The 20,647-nt window shown below is 43.0% G+C and overlaps 1 protein-coding gene and 1 long non-coding RNA gene across 2 annotated transcripts; both read left to right on the top strand.

Annotated features, from left to right (window-relative positions):
• Nucleotides 1-299: 299 nt before the first annotated feature.
• Nucleotides 300-7,761, top strand: MSRB2 (methionine sulfoxide reductase B2). The gene is made up of 6 exons (XM_071735049.1): nucleotides 300-446; nucleotides 527-736; nucleotides 1,897-2,015; nucleotides 2,977-3,053; nucleotides 6,419-6,566; nucleotides 7,488-7,761. Exons 1-6 carry the CDS (start codon nucleotides 410-412, stop codon nucleotides 7,593-7,595), a joined length of 699 nt encoding a protein of 232 aa, XP_071591150.1. The 5' UTR covers nucleotides 300-409; the 3' UTR covers nucleotides 7,596-7,761.
• Nucleotides 7,762-13,698: 5,937 nt separating this feature from the next.
• On the top strand, nucleotides 13,699-20,043 carry LOC139792138 (uncharacterized). The gene is made up of 2 exons (XR_011724159.1): nucleotides 13,699-17,160; nucleotides 17,832-20,043. It is a non-coding gene; the product is annotated as an uncharacterized lncRNA (long non-coding RNA).
• Nucleotides 20,044-20,647: the final 604 nt, after the last annotated feature.

Raw genomic sequence — 20,647 nt, 5'->3', positions numbered from 1 at the left:
TATTGATGCAATCAAATGTTCCTTCCCCATCTTTCAGTAATAGCAAACTTCCAAATCTGATGTGCTGCTACTGGAAAAAAAGCAAGGAGCATGAAGGCTTAACCTGGCAATGTGTCTTGTGTTTAGGTCTCCTTTTTAAGGACAGGAGGCCAAACTAATACACAGGTCCTGTTACAGGGATATTTATAGGCCAAGTCAAAGCAGCTCGGACTGCAAACCACACTGTGTAAACATGCAGACACTTAGACAGCCCATCCCCTTCACAATTACTTCATCAATGCACCTAAGAGCTTACCGCATGCACTTAAGAGAGCAAAAGCACTTTTGCATGCTAAGACCGGACCTGCTTTCCTTATAAACAACCCGTAATAGCCGCAAGCAAACGCCCCGGCAGGGTTCCGCCGTATCCATGGCTGCAGCGACAGTTCCAATTTTTAAGCCTCTTGGTAAGAAGCGATTGAAACCTTTCTCTGCAGATGCTGCACTGGTGTTCAAGCGGATTCTTTATTCGTTGCTTTTTATAAAGTGCAGGTATTTCGGGTGAACGTACGGATTAGACGCGCAACTAAGTGGGGCGGGACCGGGGGAGACGTCGTTGCTGCCGTCCGGTCCCGCCCCACGGATATGGCGACTTTTTTGCTGCGGAGGATGTTCGGAAGCCGCTGCCTCCTCTGCTCCCCGCTGCGGAGCTCCGGCACCGGCTGCACCCGCACTGCCCGGTACCGTGGTGGCTCAGGTACCCTCTGCCCGGAGCGTGGGGAGGGGGGAAAAGGGCATCCGCGTCCTCGGTGTCCTCTGGCTGGCTGGAAAGGGCTCTGTCACCCTGCTGTGGGTATTTCTCCTGAGCTGGAAGGCTAAAATTTATTTTTTATAGTTAACTGTAACTTAGAAATTCCGTCGTGTGTCGTTCACCCCCCTAATGTCACTTCTGTCTTGCATAAGACAAGTCCCGGCAAACGTTCTTCAATTAGGGGCTGATTTTTTTTTTCATGTAAGCTGTGCTGATGGGAGATGAGTGTGGACGTGGCTTCCCCCCCTTAGGCTTTTTGATTAGCACAGAATTAAACTATTCTACTCCTCAGGACACAATTAAACTATTCTACTCCTTTTTTTTTTTTTTTTTTTTTTTTTTTTTCCAGGTAACCTGTTTATAATTTTCCAGTCTTATACCACCATAAATGTTCTTCCCAGGGTGTACAGACTCACAGCAGGCATTGCTGGAGCTTTGCACTGCAGTGGGTGACTGCTGCTCTCCTGTTGTGTCCCCCCCACTTGACTGTAGCCCTGTTTCTCTTGGGTTGTAGGTGCTGCTTTTTCCTCTACTCTTTCTGAGCACCACTTTTTCCTGGGGCCTGTGGAAGTTGCTGGTCCTTGATAGCTCATAAGTGAGCACCACTATAAAAAGACTGGCCCCATCCTCCTGACACCCACCCTTTAAGTATTTATAAGCATTGACAAAATACCCCCTCAGTCTTCTCCAGACAAAAAAGACCCACATTCCTCAACCTTTCTGCACAGAAAAGATGTCCTAGTCCCCTCATCGTCTCATAGCCCCTTGCTGTACCCTTTCCAGCAGTTCCTGTCCTTCTAGAACCAGGGAGCCCAGAACTGGACACAGTAATCCAGATGCAGCCTCACCAAGCAGAGTAAAAGGGAAGGATAATCTCCCTTGACCTGCTTGTCACATTCTTCTTGATGCACCCCAGGATGCCATTGGCCTTCTTGCCCACAAGGGCACATTGTTGGCTTATGGAAATCCTGTTGTCCACCAGTATTCCCAGGTCTTTTTCCAGACAGCTATGCTTAGCACAGAAACTTTGGGATAATTGAGGTGATGATGGAAAGCATCACCTTAACAGTGCTTTAAAGTGCTAAAATAACAAATTATCTTTCTAGATCGAATTGAAGACACAGGTTCTCTGTCTAAACAAGCGAAAGCAACTGTTGCTACAGACTGGAAAAAAAAATTGACTCCAGAGCAATTCTATGTTACAAGAGAAAAAGGAACTGAACCGGTAAGCACAAGCACGAATGCTGCCAAGGTTATGCCAACTTCACTGCCTGCTGGGCAGAGCAAAAGCTGCTTTCTGGAGCTCTCATTCCTTAGTTGCTTCACAGGCTTTCCCCTGCCTTCACATGGATGAAAGTTATGACTCATACTGAACCAGGTGGATTTTGTTCTGACCCAGGCTGATTTGCAGATGCAAACCCATTCTGCATTCTTTTCATATTTTATTTTTCTCTGGGATACTTTACTGCCAGCTCAGCTGTCTGTGTGGCAGTAGCAGAGGCCTCCCCAAAGGGACGAAGATCATATTTTTGTCCTTTTTTTGACCATATGCAGATTAGCCATGGAAATTTTATACATAGCACTCCATCAGGAGCTGGATTATCCCTCATGTGCCAGATCACCCACCCACCTTGTCCTTCTGCTCTGTTCCCTTCTCTGATGGAGGCCATGTAGTGCTGTACATGGAGCACCAGTGTCCCTAGCCCAGAGCCAGGGCTTCTGCCTGTAGAGCATGCACCATGCAGATAAATTGTGTGAGCCGTGCCCAAATCCTTATCTGTAAAATGAGGACCCCAATTCCAGACCATTCAGGGAGGAGGAGAGTCCCTGTGCAGAGCCACTTTGAAGTTGTGGCACTCCATAGCAGAGCCCCTGGTCTTTGAGATTCTGTGCTCTTCACGTGTTCCCTGGGGGTCATGACTCCAGCCTTGGTACCGGGATGATTTATGCACCTGACTGGTTGCGAAGTTTCTGGGGCAGGGGGTAGTCTTCACTATTAATCCAAAGGCATCCTCCTCTTCTTTCTTTAGTCTGCTAATGTTTTTCTTAGCCTTCTAAAGCTTCTGTGAAGCCTTCCTTTTATGGTTTTTCTCCTGTTTTGAATCTGTTTCCTACATGCTTGTTCCAGCTTTTAAAGACCTGCATTATTAACTTCTCTCTTTTTTTTTTTCTCCCTTTTTCAAAAGCCGTTTAGTGGGATCTATCTGAATAACACAGAATCAGGAATATACTACTGCGTGTGCTGCAGTGCCCCACTGTTCAGGCAGGTAACAGCCTTCAGATTTCAAAGCATCCTTAAAATGCCATAACTGGGAAGGGAGGGGCAGAAATCATGAGAGGAATGGGAAGTGTAGGTCAAAAGAGCAATCCTATGGTGCCCAAGTGCTATATATGTAAGACTACCAGGATATTCGTGGTGGTACAGGTACGTGGTGTGCCCTTTTCTCATGTTGGATCTTAGCCCTCCTCTTCACCCTCCCTCCCCTTAATGAAATTCCACAATTTTTGCCTTTTTTGTTATATCTATATTAAAAAACTGACTGTGAATGACTGCACTATTAACCTCTGTGCTCTTTACAATACTTTATATTTTGCATCTTCATTAAAATCTAAGTAGAAGGAATTAGAGTGCCTCAGAGTAGGATGTGCAGAGGGTGTTGTTCTGTAACTGAGCCAGAAAAGATTGTTCCTCATATTTTTGATCCAGAAAATAGCTCCCAACTTCATGTTCAATGAATAAGGCTTATATGCCCATTTTTATGAATACTTTAAAGGATGCTTCAAATGAACTTCAAATGGGAAACTGGGGAACAATAGGTCTGGATAAAGGGGGTTGAAATGTACTGGCTATACTAAAAGTAAACCTAAACTAAACAATTAATTGATTAAACATGTTTTCCTGTAAAGGTTTGCTAATAAATGCTTTTAAATAAAATTATTTCGTAAGCCAGTGCCGCTTTACAGAGTATTCTGAAGACAAATAAAAATACCTCTGGAAAACTCAGATAAAATAGAGAAAGTCTAAATTACTAAGCTGTGGAAGAGTTCATTCAGTTTTTTCAGATGTTCCCTCAATTTAGACATCCTTTATATTAGACAATATATATTGACAAGCCAACATGAAGAGAGACGAGCACTAGAGGGAATTATTTCTGCTGCTGAACTAATAACTAAACAACAATATAACCAAGCAGTCATGCAGCTTTTTGCAGTATCTGGTTCCCAGACAAAATAGGTTTTGTTGTTTAAAGCATAGAATAATGCTGAGTCTTACAGACTGATACAGGAAAATAAAAATCCCCCAAATTTACAGAATAAAAAACATTTAAGCAAACTGAAAATTATCGAATGTGCAGAATGGTCTGAAAATATTTTTTTTCCATGAATGCACTGTGTTGTGGAGGACAGTAACAAGGGGCAAAATGGTATTTGATAAGAGGGACAATTCTGTGTCTCTGTGATTCATTGTATTTATTTCATAGTACATTAAAATTGTCCCATATTTTTGAAACGTAATAGACCATTAGCTACAGGTGAACACGAAGCACTTCCTCCTTTCTTTCAAAGTACACGTGTGTATACATTTATACCAGAATTTATTACCTTTTGCTACCAAATATTTCTTTGAAAGAGTTGGAAATACATGGAACCCACCCCTAACCTTTACAGACAGCAAATTGTGGTGCTTTAATGAAATCCCAAACCTTCAGCCAACTATAAACCTACAGCTGAGATTCATACAGCAAAAAGCACTTTTTAGAATTATCTGGATTCCATCCAGGACGAGTGAAATAGGGATCAAAGTAAATGACATGTGCAGGAGGAATGGAGTGTCGAAGGCTAATCTAATGCATATGTTTAGAGAAAGTCCATTTATCCATAAATTAAGTGGTGAAATACTTCAAAGGACAAATACGATCTTGAACAGCAATATTTTTGGGTACTAAAATGTTTCTATTCGGGAATCTAAGTGATATTACTGTTAATAAAACCACACAAATCATTTCTCTGGAGAGCTGGTTTAGCAGCTCAACAGATTGATCCTCTAGCAATGGAAAACACCTACAACAAACTAAAGTATTGTAAATGTCACACAGGGGACGGAGTCAGACAGGGTCAGATGCAAAACCCCACATAGTGTTAAAGACCTTCCTTGATTCTGTGGTGTACAGAGAGAATCCTCTTATCTATTTATGAATAAGCAGAAAGATCCTTTAAGAGTTCTGATTGAAATATTTTGATAATAAAGGAACAGCACAGGTTCAGGAAAACTCAGAAGTCATATACAGACATCTGTGTTCCCCCAGGTTACTCTGTGTGGCTGGGAGGCACAGTGTTCACATGGCAGGGAAGGCAGAGGCCCCTCTTTGGCTGGAATAAAATAGGCCTGGAGCCTTAAATACCTTCTGGTTTAAATGCAGTGTGCAAACTGCATTTGCTTCAGTGCAGCCTGCTTCTGTGCTGTGTCCTATTTCTCTCTGGGTTTTTGGAGAAAGGGAGGTAGGAGAGCATTTCTCATCAGTCTTTTTGGACTGATGTACAAGGCTGAGCAACAGCCCACACAAAACCTAGCTTCTGGTCATTCTGTGTTTGCAAATCCTCTTTGTTTTCACTCTTCTGATTCTCAAAGACAGCCTTGTAATCATAAAATGCTGAAGCATGAGCTGTTGTTTGGGTCGAATTTTTTTAAGCTTTTTTCCCTTCTTGTTTGTCTTGCCTTTATAAAAAGTCTTGCATGTGAGGTTTTCTGATTTTTCTTCATTGTATTAATATTTCACCAAAACATGCAGATACATAGTAGAGATTTTGCTTTAATTCTAAAATGGACAAATCCCAGTGATCCCAGAATAGCCGCTGCTGGTGTTCCTGCCTCCATCCACCGCTAGGTGCCAGTAAGAGTATTGGGTTTGGGAAATTGGGAGCACACAGGGGAAATGGGGAGGAAACGGTTGTGGTTGGTGTCCAGGCCACTTATCCCAGTAGTGTGAGAGTCTGCCTTCATTTTTTGCTCTAACTCACACTAGCTCAGTCTTCGCCAAAGGAGGGTACTTACTGTGAATAAACTCGCACAACTTTAAATAGGAGGGATTATCTCAGATCTGCATGCTAAATACCAAGAATATTTTCTGATCATATTCTCTAATATGCTCTGGGTTTTAGTATGCAACTAAGCAGGGCTGATAACCCTGGCTGTTAACAGGAGGCCGTTTTGATGGGTCACTGCAAGCTGAAGCCATCATCAGATGTGGGCCTTGTCTGGTGGGCCAACCCAGCCATTTTCTGTACTCATTTTCCATACTTCATTTCTTCTTGTAAACTCTCTTCTCTGAGGTTGTGCTGTATTGAGCCAGGCTTCAAACTGCATCTTTGTGGGTGTAATTCAGCTCATCAGTGTTCTCTGGGGAAAAACCTCTTGAAAATGCCCAACTGTCAGTGTGCCAGGAATGGTGAGGCTCTTGTTGTGAATTCCCTTTGGAGCAGAGGTGAGAAAACTCTTACTGTGCCAAATATTATTAATAGTAGTACAAGACAAGGGTGAGGAGGAAAAAGCCTATGATCTTATTAAAATCAGACATTTTTGTAACATCTCTGTTATAAATTAACAAGAAAATCTGTTTTTCACTATAGCTCAGAAAAGAAGTATAATTCTGGGACTGGATGGCCATCATTTTCTGAGGCTTACGGCACTTGTGGCAGAGATGAAAGTAACACCAATATCGTGAGACGACCAGATAACTCCTTGGGATTAACTAGAACAGAAGTCGTCTGCAAACAGGTATGTTTATTTTGGAGGAGATTCCCAAAGAGCAAAATCTTAACAAATAAGGGTGTTTTGTGCCCATGAATCAATCTAGCTAAGTACAGCAATGAGAATTACAGTATCACTGGAACCATTCTGTCTCACTTCTTAGTAAGAAGCGTGTGAAGTTCAGAGTATCAAATATAGGCAGTCAGGCTCTGGTTAAAAAAACAATATGTGACTGAGGAGAGTAGTTGTGTAAGCATAGACAAGGACTGGAGTTTAGACAGCAAATTTATTCAGAAGACCCAGGTGAACTGCAGTATGTGAACACAGACAGTAGAAGGGACTCTGAGATTTAGTCCCCATCACAGGGGCAGACACTTCAGAGTGCTTGCAGCCCCTGCTAGCAGCATTAGGTATTATCTGCAAACATAAGAGGCACTCTTTGCAGTCCATCATCATGGTGGAATTCACATTTGCAGTAATATCCAGCAACTTTCTTTGAAGAAGCCCATCTGAAAACCACCTTTCAATTTTATAATAACCACTGGTAGCTATTCTGAGTGTAATATTTTCCGGTCAGTATTTCAGAGGCTGGGGGTGGAATCCTCATTTGACCTGTAAAAAGGGCCTACAGTGACTGTCTCAATTAACTTGAAATTTTCCTTATATATTGAGAATTTGGGATCTTCCCATTTTTTTCCTAGACTTTCTGGCATTAGCACATTTTGACTTCCTCTTCAGGGAACTGTTTTTCTGGGGGTGCATATTCATCCGCTGGCCAGAGGTGATAATTCCAGGATGTATTTCTGGTATCCCCCGGAGACTCCCTCACACACAAAGCAACAGTGAATTTATCACACAAGTTTCTTCATTCAGGATAGCACTGTAGATACCAGCATGATCTTGGTCCATAATTGTAATGGTAACAGTGCTACATGATTTCTATTGCAGTGTGATGCCCACCTAGGCCATGTGTTTGATGATGGTCCCACACCTTCTGGGCAGAGGTTCTGTATCAACAGTATTTCATTAAACTTCAAACCCGGTTCTGGTCAGTGAGACATGGATCTCTGTGGTCTACAGAACATCATTTCATTGCTTGTACAACAGACTTGTGAAAAACTGTCAGGCTTTTAATATAGAGCTCAAATTTTAGTAGTTGTGCTATTGCAGCTTTGTTTTCCAGCTATTACCAGTGTTAATAAAACACATATTTTTGTGGTGACTCTTTAACAGTCTGCCTTTTCCTGGTTAGTGTGATGTGTTGTTCTGTTTATTGCATTTTTTAGAATTAAAAAAAAATACAATTCTATGCAATAGATTATCATCATTAACTATATTGAGATTGCTGAAATTAAGTGCCCTCCTGAACATGACTTTACCAATGCTGAACAGTAGTTGTGGCACCTGGGAATACAGATGTGGATGGCTGATCTTGCCAGAGCTTTTACTCCTATGGAATCATTTGCAAAAATAATATCTTCATATAAGGTTTGAGGACTTTTTCCCCCTGATGTGAGAGACCTTTGGACAAGCCAAGATACTTTTCCATGAACCCATATAAGTGAAATTCTGAGGAAGGGCCTAATTAAAACTATTCCAGGGAATGGAACCAGTGGATACAGCGAGTCTTTCTTCTTTTGAATCAGTGTCTCTGCTTCTGTGTCAAATTGCAGAGCTGACATAGGGTTTGCTCTGTGAACTTCTTTTTACAGAAATAATGCCAAAATAGTGGAACTACCTGTGTAATATATGAGGACTTCTATTATCACTTATTTCAGAATCTGAAAACAAAAAATGAATGTGAAGTTTGCTGTATTTTGGGGGAAAACCAGCATGAAAAAAACATGTTCAGTAAAGTGCTGCTTTTCTTGAAAACATGCTTTGTCTGTTTTTCCTTGTACAAGTTTGTAAATATTTCTGTATTCTCCCAAGCATTGTTACCATGGTTTGCTGTAACAGGAAAACTAATTTCATGTTTGTTAAAGTGAGCTTCCTAGTTTCAAATTTTTTTCCAGAGAAAATAATCTCTTGAGTCAGAACACCAGCTTCCCTAAACTGGCTGTGTTTAAATTCATCCCTGCTGAGAGTTACTTGGCAATATCTCATTTGGCTTTACCTGTAACAGGCTGTTTCCATTCTTCCCACCTTGGTTGCTCACTAATACAGAAGGTGTGTTCATTTACTTAGGCCAGTGTCATCTTAAAACTGTTTAATGTCTTCAGAAAATGGACCTCTATTGTACTGAATTTACTTATGCTCCTTCTGTCTTGGAGCTCTGTAGCTTTTCATTCTCCTGTATTTTCTATGATTTCATGAAACTTTTTAAAACATTATACAAAGACAGTGATCACTACAGCCAGCCTAAACCAGAATGGCACAAAGGCAACCAGAGGTGTGAAGCAGCATGAATGAAGCAGACACTTGCTGCTGCTGGTTTTATGTAGCATCATGGATGGTGACAGTCACATTGTCATCAGAGTCATCTGTTCCTGGCAGCAGCATGCTGACTGCTGTGTCTGTGCTGCACTGTGCTCTGCCATGCAGAGGTACCCCTGCACTGTGCTAAGCAGCAGCTGATTCCTCCTCATTCATTCAGCAGGATGACTTGAGAGAAGTGTCCTGTAAGGCTCCAGTTTAACTTGCGCAGTGTTAATTGCTGATATGTAAATATGTGAACAGCCCCGTATCTTTAGGGACAGCACCTGACCTGCACTATACTGATAGTCAACAAAAAATACAGCATAAAATACAGCTCTGCTGCCCCAGAGAAGCCGGGCACTGAACTGAGCAACCTCGTTCTGCTTATTCATTTGAAAATGGGGAAAAGAGGAAGGTTTGGCTTTCAGCATGTGCGCAAAGTCAGCACCACGGCTTGTGTGCCCCTGACACACAGTGCAGCCGTGTGTCTGCAGTCTGGACTGGCTGTACTGGGAGATATTTGAATATCCTACCCCTGACATTTCACTGTAAAACTGAAGTGTTTTGATGTCTGTATGTACCCATGTGTATCCAGTAAGGGAAGAGGGGAAATACTTTTGCTTCTCAAACATGGCCAGTAACCAATTTGGAATAAAACCCTAAATCAACAGAAGCCCTCTTATCACCACCAGTCCTCCCCACTGCAGGCAGTTTGCACCTCTTCTGGTGCACCTCTGTGACTTCAGATTAATGGCATATTTGTATTAATTAATGAATGAGCAGAGAAAAAGGGGGCGGGGAGTAGATAAGGGAGGAGTGAATGGCAGAAATGGGTACAAACTTCTTGAATTAGCTCTTCTGAGGCTTTTTTTTTTTTTTTTTCAATGTCTGACTTTTACTTTCTCTGATGGATCAGATAATGGCTGGAACTGGGCAAAGTCGTTGTATTTATCTCTTGAGCACAGCATTAGGCTAGCAATTAATTTTGAGGATATGCCAAGACCTGCAATTATAAAACTGCAAGCTGTCTGTGTTTTTGGTTTTACTCTTCTCTCTTTTGGTTTCTTATTTTCTATATATCATCTCAAACTTCTATTTTTCACTTTCAAGCTCTATCACAGCATGGTCCCACCTTGTGTTTTGTCTTAGGCATGCTGATGGTACTGGCCTGTGCTCTGCCAGCAGCAGCTGCCTTTGTAAATTTGAGGTCAAGTTTTCTTCAAATACATCTGTGCTTTATCTCGGGCTGTCAGAAGAAGAGGAGATCCAGTGAAGACTCTGCAAGGCCACTTAGATACCCTGCCTCTTCCTGGTCTCCTCCCTGAAATTCTCCTCTCTCAGTATGCACATAGAGCATATCTATGCAACTGATGTAGCCTGAGAGTTGGGATTACACCAGCTGTGACGATTTCACTGTTACCTTGTGCTTCATGCATCTGGCAGGGGAATCCCTGTGACATTTCTCATGTATTTGAGTTTATCTCACATGATGATGCATTTACACAAACTAATTTTATGCCTATAAACAGAGCTCTTGAGTGTTATGGTCTCATCCCCATTTGGTGTAAACTGCTGAACATTCAGAACCTCTGACTGTAAGTTCTTTGGGGCAGGGGATTTCATTATCTTCTGTGGCTGTGGTACCAACCATACCAGGGCAGATACCAGCTAAAGACATGAAGTGTTGTAAGATCATGAATAATAAGGATTACCAAAATGGAAGACATTATTAAAGAGTATAATTTTAAAAAGTATAATTTTTTCTCATGTATCTGCACTGACTTTGTTCCACAAGAGTGAATAAAAAGCAGTTTCTTTTCTGAACTGACTGTACTTTGCCAGGCAATGCCAGATTTATGTTCCATCCTTCACATCTGAGAAGTTTTTCAACATTATTATTTCAATAATTAGTTTCAATGATGATACTTTTTATCCCATTGTGTTTTTAAATAGCCTTTTTATAAATTCTAATTGAGGCTTCTACGTAATTCTTAATATATTTTAATATCTTAAATAAACTATCGAAAGACTTTCTTAGTCTTTGCAGCATCTCTACAAAGCAAGTAATTATTTTTAATTTTACTGGGGGGAAGACTTAATTTAATGGACTTGCTCAGGACTATAAAATAAATTTGTAGCGAAGCCAGAATTATATGCTACCTCACTTCTAACAGCAACCAGGTCTTCAACACATGCGTTTTCTAAAACTTCTTTTGGTGCTTTACTGGAGGATGAACAAATAAATGAAAGAGAGGAGGTAAAGCTAACATGTTTTTCTAGCTGTGATATTAAAACTAAAGCTAAGACAACTAGGACAACTTAACGAATCAGAACTATAGAATGGTTTGCATTGGAAGGTACTTTAAAGATCACCTAAATCCATCTCCCCAGCATGGGCAGGGACACCTCCCACTACCCCACGTTGCTCATGGCCCCATCCAACCTGGCCTTGAACAATTCCAGGGATGGGGCAGCCACAGCTCCTCTGGGCAACCTGTGCCAGTGTCTCAACACCCACACAGTAAAAAAATTCTTCCTAATACCTAATTGAAGTCTACACTCTTTCAGCTTAACACTGTTTCCCCTCATCCTATACCAACATGCCCATGTAAAAAGTCCCTCTCCAGCTTTCCTGGATGGGTGGTATGGGTTTGGTTAGGAACTAGGCAGCTGTGCAGACTGGCTGTGCTGGGTACTGCCACACAGTCTAAAATGAACGGATGCTCTTTGTTCCATGACAGCTTTAGGTAGAAATGAGGCAAGGCAGATTGCTAACAGCAACTTCATTGCCTGGGAGGCAGCATGGCTTTTCTGTAAGCACAAAGAGAAGAAAGTAATGAAAGAGCAGGTTACTCTTGTGTTACTAGCAGCTTCACCCTCCTTTCACCAGAAATTGTAATGCCCATTATTTAGCCATGCATCCACAGAACTGTGGTGGTGCTCTTTTCTGTTGTACCACACTGCAGATCATGTGGGTTTTCTTTTAAGCTTGTTGACCATCTACTCTGATTCTGTTCAGAACAAGAGAAGCAGAGACATTTCTCAGACCAAAAGTAAGATTTTGCCACCCCAGAACACCTCCAGTATGAGGTGGTTCAGGTGCACGAGAAAGAACTGGCAAAGTCTGTTTGGGTTTTGCTGTTTTTCCAGTTTTGAAGAAGATGGTGTGGGCTCCTAGGATGGTTAGTACTCCTAAGCACGTTTGTACTCTCTGGTCTTCAGCTTTGGCCCTACTATGTAGAAGAAAAGTATCCTGTCACCACACAGCTGAACGGTCTCCTCTTTCTTTCTCTTACTGATCTTTGACAATGACACTTCATGACTGCAAAAGCACTGGGCAGTGCTTTAACCCATACTCTGTGCCTGTCCCACCTCCTGGTATACCCAAGTGATGAGCTGTGGTAACATCACAGCATGTCATGTAATGCTCAGCACCCCATCAGCCTCATGGATTTCACAGCTCTTTACACATAAATGATGCTTGGCCTCATCCCTTTGAGGCAGTGGTGAGCCACATGTCACAGAATAGGAAGCTGAGGGACAGCTGTGGGAAGTGACTCGCCCACAGTCCCTGGGGGCAGGGCAGGGGAATCTGATTACAGAAAGGGTTCTCAAAAGCTCTCCAAGTGAGAGCTGCTGACAAAATTCACAAAGGCAAAGTAGTTAAAAAGCAAAGCTCTTTATTGAAGAAGTGCCCAGATTTTTTTCAAGACTAAAAGAATTTGTCTCAAGGCAGGTGTGTCCATGGGGACTGGTTTTAGTAGCATTGAGGAATGTGTGTGGAAGGCATTGGCAGCTTGCCACGGGGCAGAAGAAAGAGAAATTCATGCCCATTATTGCACTCCCCTTTTACTGTCTTCTCTTTTGTTGGGCTGTTTTTTGGCTTTTGGGGTTGGTTTTTTTTCTTTGCTCTGTGGTATCCTTGCTCTCTCCTCCTCATAAATCCCTTTGTAATATGCCTCTGGCTTTCTTAAACTGCCCTCACCCTCACCTTGTGCCTGAACCCTCCTCCCTCTGTACACTCCATACACTCCATCCTCTTCCCTTAGTGCCAGAGAGATGATCAAACGTGCAGTCGTGTGCCCACAGCTGAGTCAGCAGCTCCCTGCATGTGCTGGAGGTGACTGTGGAGATCTGGCCTGCAGGCCCTGGGGAAGCTGGCAGTGCAGGCATCGGCTGAGCTCATCCAGCTCGACTCCTTTGTGCACACAGTTTGACGGTGTTCACAAAGTAACTTCCAAAAAAACCTGTCAGAGGGGCTGCCACAGAAATCAGGAAAAAGTAAAGTCATCAGGGATGCTCAAGTGGCCTGCTTAGTTCTGAAAACAAAGACAGTGCTGCCCTGTCACATTAGTGATGTATGGGATGTAGAAATATGGTACACAGCCAAGTCATCTTTCCTCAGGTGCCATTTTTGGAAGATTGGATTATAGATCCAGACATTTTATGTTAGGAGGAAGAAACAGGAAAGGGTAGCAAGTACTTTGCTCACCTGTTAGGAAAGAGGCAAAGGCGACACAGAAAAAGGTATTGGAGTCAAAGATAGACAATGAAAAATTCTGTTTTCCTTTCCAGAAAGAGTCAGCACTAAAGGATAAGGACACAGCTAGAGGGCTTAAAGCATATAGAGGATGTCAGCTACAGAGCTGAGTGTGAGCTCAGGGATGGGGGAACTGAGATCCATCCTCCCTGGTGGGGACAGTTCTAACAGAGCCATGGGATGCCCACTCATTTTCTTGGATTTACTGAAGGAGCAAGCCTTGTGAAGGGCTAGGATCCAAGCAGAGCTAGAAGCAGGTGTTCATGCTTGGGAAGTTCAGGAGATTGACCGCACTGCTAATCAGAATACCAGGTGCAAAATGAACCCTCACACATTCAATGCCCCAGGAATGACCCTATTCCCAATCCAGAAAATGTTCCCTCCCTATTTCAGGCTTTACATTACCTCTTAGTCCTGGGCCTCTCCTGAATGCACTTGGGTATTCATGCTTGGGTCCATTAAAAACAAAGGTCACTAAACCTTGTAATGTACAATATGTCTAACTGGATTTTCCTTAGACCCTCAGAGAAGGAAAAAAAGGGCCTCCATGGCACTTCTCCTTGGCAATAGCCCAAATAGCCTCCGCCTCTGAGCTTGGTCTATAAGAAGGGCATTTTCCAAAACCAGATCACATGTAACTTTCTATGACCTTGTAGCCTTTGCTTTACTTTTATGAATGAATCTCTATTAAAAGCAGGGGGTAAATGTTTTTTCTTTGTCCCTCTTTCAGTTTACAAATTTGTCTTCTCCTATAGCCAGCTGTTAAAAGATTGGTTCTGCCCCTGCTTTCACCTTTCCTGTTTTATCAGCTGAGACGTCAAACTGAGGGCCTGACCACGGTGTTAAAGATCCATGGCTCTTTTTGTAAGGCAGTGGCCTGGCCAACTCTAGACTCTAAATACTGCCTTGTCTTACAGTTTGGATTAGCCTCTCACACCCTCAATTGCAAAGTGTCATTGCCTTGTGCAATGAACAGCTTTTCTGTCCTAATTCAGAGGTGACAGCAACTAAGCAATAGGTAAAAAACCCTGCATATTCTGGATGTACGACCACTGCTGAAAGGCTGAATTCTTTTAGCTCTTGCATATTGCTTGATATTACAGATTAAAAGGGCTGTAGAGATGCTTATGATGGCTTACTATTTTGACCCTGTTGCTATATTCACTATATACACCCCTGTGCCAATTTATCTTTTTTAGCTGGAACATTTCACCCTCTCTCTACACCTTCCTCAAGATTGGGCAGAAGTAGCCAATAAAAAAGCCCTGAAACAGAGACAGCAAATGAACTGCTCTGAGAAGACACAGTAAGACTCCTGCACTCTGCCCAGGCCATGGTATTTAACTAATTCCATTAAGCAGCTCTCCACAGATAACTTCAGCTGATCAGAGGTTTTCATCTGTGCTTGTGATGACTGCCGAGCCTGCAGCAACCACAGCAGTAGCTGCAGGGACCTCTCTGCTATCAGAACCATTCTTCTGGCTGGACAAGGACAAATTTGTTTGGACCATGGTGGGACTACAGCTTGTGGGTGCTGGAGAGATGTGATGCAGACAGGATGATGAGGCTGGGCTACTCGGCAGCAGGAAGACCTCACAGGGTGAGGTGTGGTTTAGGGAGCAGGTGGGAGTAGGAGGTGAATAGTGTAGCATGGATGTGACATTCCACCTGAGAAAGATAGCTGGGTACAGTTTTGGGATCCTGTGCTCTGTGAAGGTGTCACAAATGGCTGGTGGTTTTATAGAAGGATGGACAGTGACTACTTGGAGTCATTGCAAAATACATTTTAAAAACCCAAAATATCTACTGTAATATTCCAGAATGTCTTGATCATTTTCTCTCAAAACACACAGATGCTAAAATAGCTGCTCTGCAGTGACCTCTAGGGTACATGCACTTTCAAACCTGCTGCAGCCTTAGATCACCTAGAAAAGTGTCTCCTGAATAGAGTATATGGACCTACTTTCTAAGACTGGCTTGTGCCCTTGCCACTCTCAAAGTCTTTCTCCACATAATGCCATAGTAAAGCATGTACAGAGAGGATTGTTATCTGCAGTTTGCTGGTGCATCAAAGGACACAGATGCTCCATGTGGATCTGATCCAATACTCTTTGAAGTCAATGCAAACCTTTCCCTTGACCTCTCATTCAGCTCCCCTCTCTCAGTAGCTCCTTATGCAAATCATAGTCTATTTTTTGTGTCTTGCCAACAACATCACCATGTTTCTCCCTTTTCAGCAAACCTTTCAAAATTCTTGCCATTCTCTTTTTTTTTTTTTTTTTTTTTTTTTCTGATGAAGCTTGATTTAAAAGCAAATTAGTGCTATCCAAAGGAGGGGAAGAAGCAAGCTCTGACCCTGCAAACCTGTGGAAGTACCAATTACTGAGAGCTATTATCACTCTGACTGCAGCAGCACTGCTTACCTGGGTAACAGCCAGGAAGAGTAGCCCTCAGATAGGGACCTGCTGAAAATCAGGCACAATGCAAATGAATGCTGGCCACTTGGCAGCAGAAGGCTGTCAGGAAGCCAAACTGGAAAGAGCTGGCCAGGCCGAAAATTAAATAATCTGCATTTGCTAAAATAAGAATAAATAAATTAATGGATGGACGTATAGAGTCCAGAAATCCTAGAAAGCCTAGGATTAAACTGTTAAAAAACTAGACCAAGATTCACAGTAAAGCCTAAAACTAAAAAAAAAAAAAATGGGGCAGCCCTACTTGTCATGATTATGATGCAATCCTAATTCTTTGTGCCTTTTAAGATAGTCCTTATGTATTCATGTGCCAATACCTCCCCCCCAATTAAAAATCCAGGATGTGGATTAAAGTGATAGCAGGTGGCAATCTAATTGCTATCAGTCTTACATCTGAACCTCTCATTTGTCATATAAACTCAACAACAGCTGGCTCTCAACCCTGCTTCTCCTGGTGGCTCTTACAGCAGCTTCACAGGAGGCATGGATGTCAGGTTCTCCCCTGGCACTGCCAAGAAGGGCAGTCGGACTGCTGTGCCTTTCAGCAACAAGAGGAAGGGGTACCAGCTGAGTGCCTTTTTCCTTCACTTCAGAGGAGCCTCTCACACCCCACTCAGCACCCATTACCTGGTACCAGCTTCAGTCTTCATCCGGAACCAACGCGGGCTGAAGAAGATCCAGAAGCCTGGTCTACAGCCAGAAACCCACAGGCCACTGAGGCAGCACTACAGCAAACAGGAAGCGCTGCTATTAGCAAGAAAACAAATTTTAGCTATTTTCAGGACTGCTTTAGTCATATTGCAATGTTTCAGGCATTGTTTTGCCTTGGCAAGCCAGTTTTGTTTCGGGTGGTTTTTTTCTTGGAGGGGATTTAACCCGTTTTGGCATGCAGGGCTGTGGAAAGGCCGGGGGTGGCCATGGCAGGTCGCACCACTTGTGGGGGCTCACCCAGAGCTCTGGCGACTGCTCGGGGCTCGGAGCCTTCGCGCCCGCCACGCCGGCAAAGCCACCCCCGGATCCGTGGGGAAGGCGAGATCGCCATCATAGGGCCCGCTCCCTCTCCCCGCCGTTCCGCCCGGCGTCACAAGATGGCGGCAGAGCCCCGGGGCCAGGCCCTCGGGCTGCCCACTGCCTGGTTGGAGGGCAATCCCCAAACCTGACAAGGACTGGGGAGCTGCCGTGGAAAAAGGTGGGATAAATTGCTGTGTTGTGAGTTCTGAGGATGTCTGTGCTCACGCTCAACAGAAGTTTGGACGATTATAGCAGGCAGGTACGCCATAGTTTCCTTACGAGCAAGGTCACGCTTCAGCCCCAGAATGCAAGGTCTAGGCACGAATTTATTTGTAGTCATGAGAGGACTTTGTGGCGTTGGCCTCTGGAGTTAAGAGGTGGAGGCCGGCTATGGTATCTGTGCCTCTGCTGGCATTTTGGTTGGAGACCAAGATTGGGTCGGAAAGGAAAAGGCTTGGGTAGGGAAGGAGAAGAGGGAGCAAAAGATGGTGACTCCAGGCACCAGAGGATGAGGTGTCGAGAGTGGAGGGGAGTGTAGGGCAGGGAAAGAGAGGGAGGGAGGAAATAAGGCTAAAGTGAGGTGGCATCAACGAGGCTTCAGCAGGTAACTGGGCTGAGTAAGAGAAGAGATTGGGGTCATATTCCTGAGAATTCAGTGGAGACAGAATTCTCTGTGTCTCTGAGGCTCAGGCTGTCCTTACAAACGTGGCACTTCAAAGCACTGGGGATATGTTCAGCAAGTAAATTCAGTTTGCATTTGATAAAAGGAAAGAACTGGTGATGCTGTAGTTAAAAGTACACTTTAAAATGTATTATTATCCCTTAGCTGTTATTCCTAAACAATTGCAGGTCTCAAGAACACAAAATACAGGAAGACAGCATCCCTGCTATCTAAAGAAAGGAGAATCCAGTGTGTGAAATGCAAGGCAGAAGCCCCTGGGAATGCGGGAGCTGAGCCGTGAAGACCTGAGGAGGATTTGCATTGAATGTTGGCATGGCATAAAGAGGGCACTAAATTCACACGCATTTGCCTAAGCCTTTGTGTGCCAGTGCACAGGGACAGCTCTCGCTGCCCAGCCCCACAGCCATAATTAAGGGATTCCCACTCCTCATGAACAGGTGCAGCCCCACCCAAACAACAAAGCTGCAGACAAAAGATGACAAATAAGGGCTAAATCCCTCTACTGTACATTGCAGTGGTGAGCAGGGACAGTTGGCCTGGGGTAATTCTGCTTCAGTCTCCATACTGGGGTGGGAAACTGCAGCAGCTCATTTGGATCTGAGCTATTATGCAGTCTCTTGTAGTCCCTGTTGATGGGAAAGACATTGGAGGCATTGGATTAAATCAAACAGCCTGTAAGATACTGGTAGTGGAATTATTAATACAGATTCCTGACAGCTTGCAAACAAAGGCACAGTTGAAGGATATGTACCAGTACTATATGCCATTAATTCATTTAGCTGTAATTGATCATAAAGATCTTGTACATCAGATGAACATGTGTATGCATGCAGCTCAACCTGTGGATTTACAGTGTCTGTGAGACTCCCTATGTCCAGAAGAGGTCTTGAGCGTTTTTGGTAACAAAAAAGAAGTAATTGTATCTGATGGGATCTTTGTTTTCTTAATTAACTACATTTGTTATTGTGTTAGTTATGCCCTGACATCAGTGCCCTGCCTGTAGATCTGGTGGAAGATCTCAGGGCTGTGACCAGTTCAGGTGAATTTCCAGTACTGCCATATGTACTATATGTGGTTATCCTCACAACATCTTAAGAGTGAGTGAAAGGCTGGTTTTGACACTTGATAGATAGGTCTGAATTATAAAACCCTGAATTCCTTTCAGTCAACAACACACAAATGAAGGTTTAAACAGTGCAGGGTCTCTTGATAATTAGAGAGCTATAAGCATATAAAGAGGGCACTCCAGATTTCAGGAGGCTTTGGAGTTAATTAGCTTCCTACATTGGGTGTCTTCGGTAGTGCTGAAAATGAGCCAGAATAAGCACAGGCCAGTCTGTGAGTAAGGCACTTAAGTACTTCAAAACTCTTACTGGGCATTTGAACCATTTAAATGGCAGAATGCCTTGAAAAACAGGTAGCTGCCTAAATATTAGTCCTGTAACCTGAAGCTAAAATGTTTTGCTTCCTTCTGAAACCAGTGGAATGGGAGTGGCATTTTCAAAGGCCAGCAGACTCCATCTTAAGAAAGTTACCTCCTGAGGACAGTTTGTTACACCCACCTATTCCCCTTGTCTATTAGTGATCACCTTATACTTAGGGATGCAGTTACTCTAACACAGATAGAGATGTCCTATCGCATTCTAGGTGCTCTCAGGTATCCTGCATTGATAGTCTGCATGGAAGCTCCAGCTGAGCTTCCAGAAAGGTGCAGGTCTCCCGTGAGTCCTGTGTTATATATGTGACCCTCAAGAAATGTCTTTGCTATATAGTACGTAACATGATACTAGACTGTGCATCTCATACTCCCATATTCAAGGAAGTAAATCCCTCCTAATTAGTCTCCAGCTTTTGACTGTCTGATGGTGACTCCCACCCTCAGTGACTTGCTTGAGGACATTGATGCCAGAGGCATGTGTTTACAAGCCCAAAAAGGAGCAAAGAAGAGGGTCCTGAGAAGTATTAATCCATCACCATAACCATGATAATGAGATTCAATTATTAATCAATTTGTAAGCACATAGTAATAAGATGGCAGTAAAACATAACAACATGGATTAATCAAGAACACATCACTTCAAATTAACTCAGTGTCCTTATTTGAAGGACTAACTAGCTGAGTGTATAAAGGGATAGATGTGATATACGTGGACTTTGTTAGTGTCAAAAGACTTACTCTTCTTATAAATAAAACCGTGTAATGAGGTCTAAATGAAATGGGGATTATAATGAGCACATAATGTTTGAATCATACCAGAGCACACACCTTCAGTTCACTGTTAAATCTGGACGTGCCAAGTGAGGACTTGCAGGTATCTGTTGTGACTCCAATGTTTTCAGTAATAAATTGGCTACTGGAAAAGAAAGTACTTAATTCAACTCTTGAGAGCACTGCCTGGGAGAGGTTGATTTGGAGAACAGGATCAGGACTCACATTGATCTTTACAGATTGGAGAGCTTGCCTGAAATCAATAAACTGCACAGTAATAAAAGCAAGTACAAAATGCAGTCTTGGGACAAAAAGCTGATCAAATGCACAGTTTGTGAAATGAGGAATAACTGATAAAGCAGCAATAGTGCAGGAATGGATCAACTGGCAGTTGTGAACCACGTAAATGAGGAATTACATGCATGATAAAATGCATGGATTATAAGCAAGATAAAACCTATGCAGAAACTTAAATGTCATTTCGGGACATATTAGCAGCAGTGTTTTGGTTAAAAACATTGAGGTAATTATTCTGCTCTACTTGGCACTGGTGAGGCTTAGCCCAAGTACAGTGTCTGGTTTTGGACATTATGCTTGAAGAAAAGCTACAGGGAAATTAGCAGAGAACAGAAAAAAAACCATTAAGATGTTTAAAAAGCACACACCGAAAGCAAATGGGTTTTGCTGCTCAGAAAGTGGTCATTGAGAGGAGACATAATAACAGTCCTCATGAGAAAGATTCTCATGGAGTGGACAATGTTCTCCCATGCCCAC

The sequence above is a fragment of the Heliangelus exortis genome, chromosome 2 (genome assembly GCF_036169615.1).
Source record: "Heliangelus exortis chromosome 2, bHelExo1.hap1, whole genome shotgun sequence".
Classification (NCBI taxonomy): domain Eukaryota; kingdom Metazoa; phylum Chordata; class Aves; order Apodiformes; family Trochilidae; genus Heliangelus; species Heliangelus exortis.
Note: the sequence above shows the minus strand (reverse complement) of the source record. Positions and strands in the feature narration are given on the sequence as shown.